Here is a 10,793-nt window from a genome sequence, read left to right as displayed (position 1 = left end):
AACTCAGTCTTCCCGTTACACTCCCAGCTCCCCCCACTCCCAAACAAAATCTACCAAGTCTGAAAAAGGTAGTTTTTTAAAAATGGCAAGCATCAAGGAAACTGGAGCATGAGGAAGGGAGATGGAGCATTTGCTTCAATTATCTGGATAATTGTTCCCTACCTCAGGCCATTGTTACTGAAATGAAACAATGTTCTATTGGATACAGTCTCAGCTTTTTCAGGCCTGCTCCCGCAGTGCCAAGCACACGCTGGGCACTGAGTAGAAGCTCAATAAATTTCATTATAATGACAGAGGAGAGCTTTAAGGGTGGGGGAGGGATTCCTTGTTAGGCTTAAGGGTTTGGCGGTAGGCGAATATTAATTAAGAGGAACTGAGGAGCAGAGAGGAGGGTGGCAGGGACCGGGCACCATCAAAACTCTGTTTGGAGGCTCCGGACATTGGGCTCTTACTGAAATTCTGAGCCAAATCCCTCACTCTTCTCAGAAGCCTCCTCCCACTCCCTTCTTCTGCAAGAGCCAAACTGGACTTTTGTGCCTGTGGTGAGCACAAAGACGAATTCAGGTTTCCCAAAGGCCCATCCACCCTGAATGAAGGCTCTGCTAGGGAGAAGCAAGGTCATGTTTGGGTGGTGGATGAGCACAAGTCTCAGCCTGTCCTCTCTGCAGCGCGACCTTGCATTAAAAGTAACAGTATTGGGGCAGCTGAAGGGACAGCCGGGTGCCCAGGCCTCTCATTGCTCAGCCAGCATAGGAATGTGGGGGCTGACTCCCAACTGTTCCTCTTTCCACCCATCTCCTGGCTTTTCAAGAGGGGCTTGGGTTCTCTACGAGTATTTGCTAATTGCAGTTTTGGCTTTAATGATTCTTTTAACTCCCCCAAGCAGGCTTGCTGGTTACAGCCTTATCTGGGACCCTCATTTTCCACCCTGGCTATACATCCTGTAAACAATCGTCCTCCGGTTCCTGAAAGGAGAGCAAGCACCCCATTTCTGCTTAATGTGCATCTCAGTTCATCCAAGGCCGGCGGGCTTTTGATGGCTACAAAGCAAGTTACGCCCAAAGAGTGTCTCTTTGCTCAGATTGACAACGCTTGGCTTCACGTTTGCAAGTGAAACGGGAAGAAACCCGGCTGAAACTCCTACGCCAGAGACAATTCACTCCACCCTGCTCTGCGCAGAGCTGGGGAATGGGTCTGGGGTGAGGGAGGAGGGAGAGGAGTTGGTAAGAAAGGGTATGGGAAAAGTGTCCTGATTCTCAGCCACCATATAGAAGAGGGGGGAGCAGGACTATTTTCTCTAGTGTTTCCCTCTTATTTTCATTTTTTCATTTTGCTTTATTGGCAGATTTACCCAAACAAAAAAATAAAACAAGAGCGTTTTCTCCTCATCTTCAGCTAGGTAGCTGCTTTCCTCCAGCCCCTGAAAATGTGTCTCCTTCATAAAATCCAAATTTATGATTATTCAAATGTTGGGGACTGTGAAAAGAGAGGAAGAAAGAGAGAAAATTAATATTGCAGCTGTTCTTCTGATTAATGAGAGATAATTGCTCATGAAAAGTCACCCCTGTGGCATTTTGTTGTCTCCTGGATCTTTGTTCTTTTCCACTATTATTGAGGACTTTCTTGAAGACTAAGCGGTTCTTTTCAATTTTTGGGTATTCAGAAAGGGTTGCCTGGTTACAGAGAATGGGGAAATCTCGGGCTATATCGGGTAAGATGTGCCACAGACAGCAATATCACAATGCCACTTGGAGAAAAGGATGGATACAAGTTAACGATGCGCTTTCAATAAAACATTCATAGACTTGTTCACGCTTTGATAATGACCTCATTAAAGGGAGCTGGGGGCAAGTAAGTCCTGTCTTCTGTTTGTGTTCAGCTAACAAAACCCAGCTTTGAGATCATTCATTGCTTTGGAAACTAATATGAAATCAATGTAAGAGGAGCAAATAAATCCGAGGCAGCCCCGCCAACTCCTGGGCTGTCCCGCCCTGTTCTCTGCCTCTGTTTGGAGCTGGAGAACCATGTGGGCAAACGCTGAAACTGAGAGAAAAAAGGACTAGCAAAGGTGGGGGGTAGTCTTGGGGGCGGGGGTGCAGAGGGAGGAACAAAGTGGGAGTTAGAGCCAAAAAATGGCTAAGCACATCCGTGGGTCAGAACTCTAGGGCCTAGGATGAATAAGGAACACTAAGTCCATACCCTTTGTTTTTCCTGATTTGCCCAAGAAATTGGAAGAGAGAAAGAAGAGGGGAATGTGGCTCAGGTCAGGTGTAATCCCAGATTGGGGGGAAAGTACTGGAAGACGTTCAAGAATCAAAGCTACAACCAAGAATTCAAATGTCAAGTTTCAACTGGGAGGAAACTGCTCCTCCAGGCTCAAATTAGAGAGTCCAGAGGCAAGAAGGTGGAGACTCTACTTTGATTTTCTTTTCCTCAGTTGAGGGTAAAGTGGGGTATCCTGACCCAGTGTGGGTGGAGAATGGAGGGGGACAATTTTGTTACCTTCTCATTTGTGACATTGTTTTGTACTCAACGAAGACAAGCCATCTTCTCTCATCCTGAGCAAATGGGAGGAAATCAAAGGATGCCCCCCCCCTCTTAAAAATACTAATTTTCTCCTTGAATTATGAAAGAAACTTAGGTAACAGCCTGTACTGTGTGCCTGGCTGCTTAATACCGAATAAATCCTTCCACGTGTCTCCCTGAGTTGTGGCAATTAGAGCTCATTATAGGCTCATAAGAGCTCTCGTTTCAGGGATTTCTTAATGGACGATGAAATTTTATCGGACAGAATCACTGAGAAATAAAATTGTGCAGCAGTGGGGGAATCATGGGTGCACGCTGACAGTCTGCTAAGGATCCCCTTCTTCTCTGAGTGTATTTGAGGGTCAGTTGTCCTGGGGAAGGGTCTGGCAATGCTGCTCAGGGCCGTGGAGGTGAGGCTTCCTTTGGGGAGGTGGGTGCCAAGGTACAGTGGAGCTGGATTCTCAAAATGGGGCTGAGAGTTGCAAAGAGAACTAAAGAGAAGAGTCTGAGAAGAGAGACTCCAGTGTGGAACATGACTGCCTTCGGCGAGCTCAAGCAATTAACCAAGTCCCCTAACGGGCAAGTTTCTCGGAAGTGGTCTGCTTTCCCTTGCCACTGCTCCTCTTGCAGCCCTAAGCAACCACAGGTGCCTCTCACTTTCCTCAAAATTCCTTAGCACTCCAACTGGATGATTCCAGTGTCAGACAGAAATTGAAATAGATGCTCAAGCTTTGTAACTGAGATTCTCTAAAATAAAATGGCCCTGCCTCCTCACAAAAGGGCATCTTCCAGCTCATTAGCATAGGAGTTCTTCCCCGAGAGCATGACTGGAAACATTGGGAACATCGTGACCCAAACTATCAGCCAAAAACAAATCTTGGAGAGCCCTTTACCTCACCCAGAGAGAAAAAAAGGAGAGAGAAAACTATTACTCACAAAGAGGCGTGTGTGTGTATGTGTGTGTGTGTGTGTGTGTGTATGCTTGCAGAGTGGATAAATACATAAAATATGTATTGTATCAATTTTCTAAAATGAAAAATATAGATATACTTGCAAAGCGAATGGGAAAATCATGTCATCTATTTGGACAATTTAGACCTGGTAAGAACACCCTGACATTAAGCATCTCTCAATATTTTAGCTCCCAGTCTTCTTTCTGGAGCTGGAGTGACTCTGCGGACTGCCTGGATTCTCCTGACAAGAGCGAGGGTGGGCTGGGCCGGGCGGGTTGGGCCAAGGCATCTGAACACTGGCAAACAGTGTGCCACAAAAGTAGTTACAGCTGAGCCGCCCCGAGTTCAGCCCTGAGACTCCTTAATTGTTGTCACAAGATGTTGGATTAGCACATTTCTGGAATAGCTGTCTGTTTACACTCGGGAGACCCACCGTCCACTAACCGCTTTCTAATTGAATTCTAATCACATTCAAATAGCTCAATAACCAGCCTCAGCTGCAATTCATAAAACTTTAATTGCCATCCATAAATCCTGGGTTCCCCAGAGCGGGGCGTCCCTACAACCCAATTACACTTCTCTAGTAGGCGAGAGAGACGGTCATGGAAATGGAAAGGGGAAATGAGACACAGAGGAGAGAGAGACAGTCATGCCTCAAACCAAGAAGCTGCTGCTCCCCTAGGATACGGGCACTTGGTTCTCACAGGTGGCGGGAGTCCTATCCCCAAGTTTCCTAGCACTCTTGTGAACTCAGACCTGAAGTTAGCTGTTTTGGAAAAAGGGTCAGACTTGTAGCTATTTTCATACTCCCTACTCCAGCCAGGTTTTCTACTGGGGGAAAGAAGAGAAAGCTTTCCCTTAGCTGCCATGCCTTCCCGAAAGATCAATTGCCCCTATTTTGGCAGCCCCCCTTTCTCACTTAGCCACTGGTGTACAAGTTCTCCACCGAATCCTGTGCCACTCCTAGAAATTTCCCTTACCAAGCCATTTCTCCTGACCCTTGAGTAGCAAGATTCTTCAAATGGCTCAATTGCCTTCAACCTTTCTGAGCTTTTAAAGAGATGTGGAGGGGAGAGTGCTTTGTGGATAGCCGGCCAGCTGCCCAAGATCTGCAAAATACAAAGGGGCAAGAGATGGAGGCATCCCAGGCAAAAGCCTCCCTCATCCCCTGCCCAGTCTCCAGGAAACTTGGGTCCTCTCTCCAAAATCCTTGGGATGGAGGTTGTAGGGTTGGTTTGGAAATGTAGGGAGAACGGAAAGAGTGCCTCTTCAATGTCTCTCTTTTCCCAAGTGAGAGCTGCCGACTAGAAAGGGACCCAAGGAAAGGTCGTTAATACGAGTGGCCCCAGGAAAGACCCAAGTACAAAGACATTTTAGAGCCTCTCAAGCAGGAGAATGAATTGCTCCGCAGCTTTTTAGCTGGGAGGTCTCACGGTGCTCGGAGTAGGTCATGAACTAACCACCTTAATGACCTTGGCCAAGTTAAAAAGCTGGAGGACAGTTTTGCGTGTGTGTGTGTGTGCGTGCGCGCGCGCGCGCAGGGCTCAAACCGCGCTCCGGGACGTTACGAGGCCGGCCGCAGCCTGCACTACACTGCTCTAAACCGCCGGCCTCATACTTGACCGCAGCTCGGCCATAGTTGGCACAGAGGAGCAGGGAGCATTGAGCATCGCTGTTAAAAATGCCTCATAGTTCCCCACCTGGTGCGCTTTGCAGCCGGGCGCAGGGAAGAGTTGGGCTGGGGCCCAGGCTAGGGAGAGGGGTGAGATGGAGGATGCAACTCTGTGATTTCTCGAGAAAGAAGCGTGGAGAAATGGGGAGGAGGCCGGCCTCCCCGCTAAATTAACAAAACCTACACTTCGCAAAGTCTTCCCCATCCCCCTTCTCCGAGTTCTTCCCTGCCGTGCTCCCGCCCCTCCTCGCCGCTTCTGTTGTGACTCCGGCAGCCTATCCCGAGGGTGGGGAGCTGCCGAGGAGCCAGAGCCGAGCGGTACTCCGCAGCATCACGTGCCAGAGTGGGGGCTATAAAATCCTGGAGCCGGGGCGCCGGGCGGGGGACGTGAGGACCAACCCTCTCCAGGGACCCCTTTGTTCGCAGCCCAGACGCCGGCACCTCCACGTCCCCAAGGACTTGACTGCCCGCATCCGCGTCGTGCCCGGGACAGAGCTCAGAACAGGAGAGGGGAAGGGGTGCCACGGCCGGCCGGGCCCTCCAGAGACCCACCATTCCCGACATGTCGCGCTCCTTCTATGTCGACTCGCTCATCATCAAGGACTCTTCACGGCCCGCGCCCTCGCTGCCTGAGCCTCACCCCGGGCCAGACTTCTTCATCCCGCTGGGCATGCCGTCTCCGTTGGTGATGTCCGTGTCCGGGCCAGGCTGCCCGTCCCGCAAAAGCGGCGCGTTCTGCGTTTGCCCGCTCTGCGTCACTTCGCACCTGCACTCCTCGCGCGGGCCTGCCGGCTCCGGCAGCGGAAGCCCAGGCGCGGGCAGTGCGGGGGTCGGGGCCGGCGGGGCGGCGGGGGCAGCCGGGGCCCTGCCCCTGCTCAAGAGTCAGTTCTCTTCGGGTTCTGGCGACGCTCAGTTTTGCCCGCGCGTGAGCCATGCGCACCATCACCATCACCCGCCACAGCACCACCATCACCACCATCAGCCCCCGCAGCCCGGCTCGGCCGCTGCAGCAGCGGCTGCGGCTGCGGCTGCGGCGGCCGCGGCGGCCTTGGGGCACCCGCAGCACCACGCACCTGTCTGCACCGCCACCACCTACAACGTGGCAGACCCGCGGAGATTCCACTGTCTCACTATGGGTAGGGCGGGTTCCCTGGGCACCTGTGTGCCGCGCCTTCCCGGTTGCGAGAGTAAACTTTACGTCTCCTGTGGAGGAAGAGGGAGCCGGGGGCAGGGTGGGGAATAAGGAAGGGCTTTTATGTAACTGTGGAATTGTCCCCAGACATTCCAGGAAGGTGAAAATTAGCTTGCCAACCTCTCCAAGCAGCCTGGCGCGCTTCACTCCTGGTACCTGGTGCCTGAGTCTTACGTAATATGGGGGCCTTTGGGATCTCGAACTTGAAGGCTGAGGCTAGAATTTGAAAGGCTGAGGTCTGGGGTGGGTGTGTTTGAACTTAAGCTTGGCATTGCAGGGTCGAGGCTCGCTAAACTACTTTAATACTTTTGGCTAAGCTGCCTGCCTTCTCTTTAGGCTTGAAGGGAAACGACCTGAAAAAGACAAGATCCCACCCCTCTTTTAATCCTCGGACTTTACGTCCTGCACATCAAAGGCCTTCACTCACTTTGGGCATCTGTTGTCTTTTCCGGCTTAATAATGATGTGCCCTGAAATGCCAAAGGGTTTGGTGCAGTTACGGGTGTTTGGTTGAGCCTCTCACGCAGGTCCTTGGAAGGTGCACTGGAGGTGGGGGCGCGTCACCTGAGAATTACCTCTCTACCTTCTCTTGGCCCATCTGCAGGGGGCTCGGACACCAACCAGGTACCCAATGGCAAGAGGATGAGGACTGCGTTCACCAGCACGCAGCTGCTGGAGCTGGAGCGGGAATTCTCTTCCAACATGTACCTGTCTCGACTCCGGAGGATCGAAATCGCCACGTACTTGAACCTGTCGGAGAAACAGGTGAAAATCTGGTTTCAGAACCGCCGGGTGAAGCATAAAAAAGAAGGGAAGGGCACGCAGAGGAACAGTCACACGAGCTGCAAGTGCGTCGGCAGCCAGGCGCACTATGCGCGCTCAGAGGATGAGGACTCCTTGTCGCCTGCCTCGCCCAACGAGGACAAGGAGATTTCTCCCTTATGAGAGACGGCCACCCACCTCTCACCGTAAGCTCCCGCCAGACTCCACAACGCCAACGCGGTGGGCACCCGGGGCCAAAACCCTTGCGAGTTTCACGGCCCCCATCTGGATAAGGACCTAGACTAGCATTCCTGGGAGCGTCTGGGAGCTGGGACTGACGCTTCACGTCTACTTCTCGACCTACTTGTTTGGAGCTCCACTTGCAGTTATAGATCGTTTTTAAGAAATGTACATAATCTAGATTCAACTCAGACTTGTCATAACAGAAGAAACAGGGTTGGTTTAATACTGTATGGGGGTTTTTGAAAGCGCCTGTCATTTCCCCTTTCCTCCTGTCTTTCAGAACCTGATAAGAACACGGGGTTTCTTTTCTGTTCTTTTTCTAAAGGAAAGCATTGAATTGCAAATAATTTAGAAAATTAAGCCCTGTAGGTCTTGATTTCTGAAAATTTGGGGAGAATTTAAAATCCAAGTCGCTGGAAGTCCCTTTTATGTGAATAGTTTTATATAAAATTTATATTTATATTTATTTAAATAAATGAAACAAAATCAAGGTTTTAAATTCATGGTGTTTGGGCTTGCCACCTTCCCCTGTCTCCATCTTCCCCACTTCTAGAGGAAAGCATGGATAGGGGGGAAAAGTAAGAATTTAGAGGAAAGTGTTGACTAAAACTTGGTAATGTGAGTGAGTCTCTTGGTTGAGGAAGTTTGTGTCTCTACAGGATTTCTGTGCAACAGAAACTTCTGCCAAAAAGACACTCTCAATCATGATGCTGCCTACCAAGCAGTACGCCCCAATCTCAAAATAACCCTCAAGATGACAGGGCAAGTCACTCCACTAAGAGTGACACTGACAACAACAGGAAAATCTTTTAATTTATTTAGCAGGGAGTGGTAAAAGTCCTTAGCTAGTTTTTATTTTCTATGGCAGCCACCCCCCAACCCTACTTTAATTTTTTTCTCTTCCTCAACTCTCAGTTCTAAAACCTGAATTTGGAGGAATTTGAATAGTCAGAACAGTTTTAGGAAATGCAAACATCCATCCAAAGGGGTGGAAGCAAACACATGGAAACTTACAAATGATGCTGCCATGACTAGAAACATGTGTTCCCGGTTATTTGTCTAGCTGAGAAAGTGGCTGGCTTCCATCAATGCCAAGAAAACAAAAGGACAGAGAAATATTCTGTCTAAAGAGTTAACAGCCTCACTTCTCAAAAATAGCTCAGAGGTGCCTTTGGGCTCTTGGCTGTTGTTTTCTGGTTTCCCTAACTTGGACCTGAATCGGCCCTCTTCTAGTTCCTCTCTTCCTATCACTTTGCAGAGTGATTCCTGAAGCTGGGTCCTGCAGATGACTTACTCTGGTTCTGACCTCAGCAGGGCAGCCTGGCCCGGCTTCTCAAGGTCGCCAGGGCCTGTCACCTCAGGGAGAGAAATGAAGCTAGAAACATGGAAACTAGGAGATCTCAATCCCTGCAAGCTTAGTCCCAGTAACACCCACTGGTGTTATTTCTGATTATTTTCTGCAAAGATGCCACACAAGAGGTTCAAGCCACAGGAATTGCTTACAACACACATGCCTTGAGGTCTGAAGGAACTGCAGCCTCACCAGGTGGGGCTCTAAAACTGAGATCAGGAAGCTATTTTAGGAAGGAGGGGAAAGGAGGGATAGGACCATCCTTTCCCCTGCCCAAGAACTCTCTCTCTCTCTGTCTGTCTGTCCTTCCCCCCTTTCTCTCTCTGGCTCATTTCGCACTCCCAAGGCCCATGGTGAATTCCCATTAGGGTACCGGCGGGTCGGCAGGAGGGGGCAGGGACTGCACTGTGCTGCACTGAATAGGGAGCTGTCCCGGCTTTGTGCAGAGTCCTGGGCTTGGTGCTGTGCAGCGGTCACAGGCATGTGGCAGGCTCCAGCTTAGGCCTGGGAGGCTCAGTCCCTGAATCTCTCTGTCACATGCAGAGCCTCAGCCCTTTGCCCCACAGGCTGTGATGGAAAAGAGGAGCCTGCCCTAGCTGGCTTTCCTGAAGATCCTGTGTCCCTCCTTTCCAACAAACAGGCCTCTCCTGGCATGAGTATAGGGGTGGGAGAGAGTTCCGAAGCACAAAGAACTGGGCTTTTAAGGAGGAGAATCCCTTTTCAGGGAATAATAAGGACAGAGCCTCTGGCCAAAGTGAAGCCTCAGCTGGGAGGTGGGATAGCCCACCCAGCACCTCTGTTGCAGGTAGTTGGGCCTGGCCCTCTCTGGGTCCATGCTCAGTGCCGCCCTGTGCCTCTGCCACCCACTTGCCACACTCCTTGCTGTGTGACAGGTCCAGCTGCATCACCTGGAGGAGACATGGTGCCCACCATGTCTTTGCTTGGTTTGGGCTGCTTGGATAGTCTTGGCCCCTCTCCTTACTGTCTTCCAGGAGATAGCTTACAGTAGAAAGAATAAACAATGGATTCCCTACCAGAGGCACAGGATTTGGACAAAGATACTTATCTAGACATTGGAATTTCTCCAGAGAAAACTATTCCAGGGCTCCCAGGGAGATTCTTCTAGTTTTAAGACATTCAGTGCCCGTGGACCTTCTTGTCACCTTCAGAGGGGGACATGAGGTTTCCTTGTCTACTGGGGTAGATTTTTATTTCTCTCCACATCCCTACCCCCCACCACACCCCCAGTAATCACTTGATTTTTTTGGAGTTTGCAAATCAGAGTATGGCTTTGGGAATCTGCTTTGAAAGGTTGAAGTTTCACCTTAGGTTAAGAACAACTAACTAAGCCAATACTCGAACACACAAATACTCTGCTAAATAATCTTGATATCTAACACTCCAAGTGAAGTGTCCTCAGATTTATTAAATGGGAATGTTTAAGATGTGTGGGATCCCCTTTGACAATTTTTCTACCTGGGAAGCACTAGATGCTAGCTTTTCAATATGCCTCCCTTGAACACGGAACTCTGTTCCCCCACCACATTGCTTCTTATTACCTATAAACACATAATCGAGAGAAAGAGAATGAAAATACAAATTACAAATTAGGATCTTGCACCACTAAGAGAAAAGAAGTGAGCAGCAGTAGCCATTAGTGGGGTTGAACCCACCTCTTTGAGAGCAAATCCTGTGGTGACTTTAAACAGGAAAATAGCCTGATGAGGGAACAGAAAGCAGGAGGATGACCTCCTGCCCTTGTGCTCTGACCCAGTCCAGACATTCTGAGCAAGCCCAGAAGAGCAGCAAAGACCTTTCCCCTTTCCCCTCCTACTCAGCAACCAGTCCCAAGCCCAAGGCCAAGGGCCTAACACAGAAAGTAGCACTCAGCAAGGCTTCTTGACTGCAAACTGCCCAGGGTAGGAAGGACCCAGCAGCCCATGCCTGGGCTGTCCATGGGCCCAGATAATAGATACACTGATGATGGTAGGACCCCTCCCCTTATTTTGAAATGGTCATCATAGCTTAGTGCCACCCCCCGCTCCCCAATCCCTCAAAGATATCCAAGGATATTGTAGGAGAAACAAAAACTTGG

General features: G+C 50.1%; 1 protein-coding gene and 1 long non-coding RNA gene across 2 annotated transcripts; one reads left to right on the top strand and one right to left on the bottom strand.

Annotated features, from left to right (window-relative positions):
• Positions 1-904: 904 nt before the first annotated feature.
• Positions 905-5,840, bottom strand: LOC140849404 (uncharacterized). The gene is made up of 3 exons (XR_012131152.1): positions 5,704-5,840; positions 4,460-4,588; positions 905-1,476 (listed from the first exon to the last, which is right to left on the bottom strand). It is a non-coding gene; the product is annotated as an uncharacterized lncRNA (long non-coding RNA).
• GSX2 (GS homeobox 2) lies at positions 5,714-7,765 on the top strand. The gene is made up of 2 exons (XM_036998787.2): positions 5,714-6,287; positions 6,947-7,765. Exons 1-2 carry the CDS (start codon positions 5,714-5,716, stop codon positions 7,285-7,287), a joined length of 915 nt encoding a protein of 304 aa, XP_036854682.1. The 3' UTR covers positions 7,288-7,765.
• The last annotated feature ends 3,028 nt before the right edge of the window (positions 7,766-10,793 follow it).

The sequence above is a fragment of the Manis javanica genome, chromosome 5 (genome assembly GCF_040802235.1).
Source record: "Manis javanica isolate MJ-LG chromosome 5, MJ_LKY, whole genome shotgun sequence".
In the NCBI taxonomy this organism is placed as follows: Eukaryota; Metazoa; Chordata; class Mammalia; order Pholidota; family Manidae; genus Manis; species Manis javanica.
Note: the sequence above shows the minus strand (reverse complement) of the source record. Positions and strands in the feature narration are given on the sequence as shown.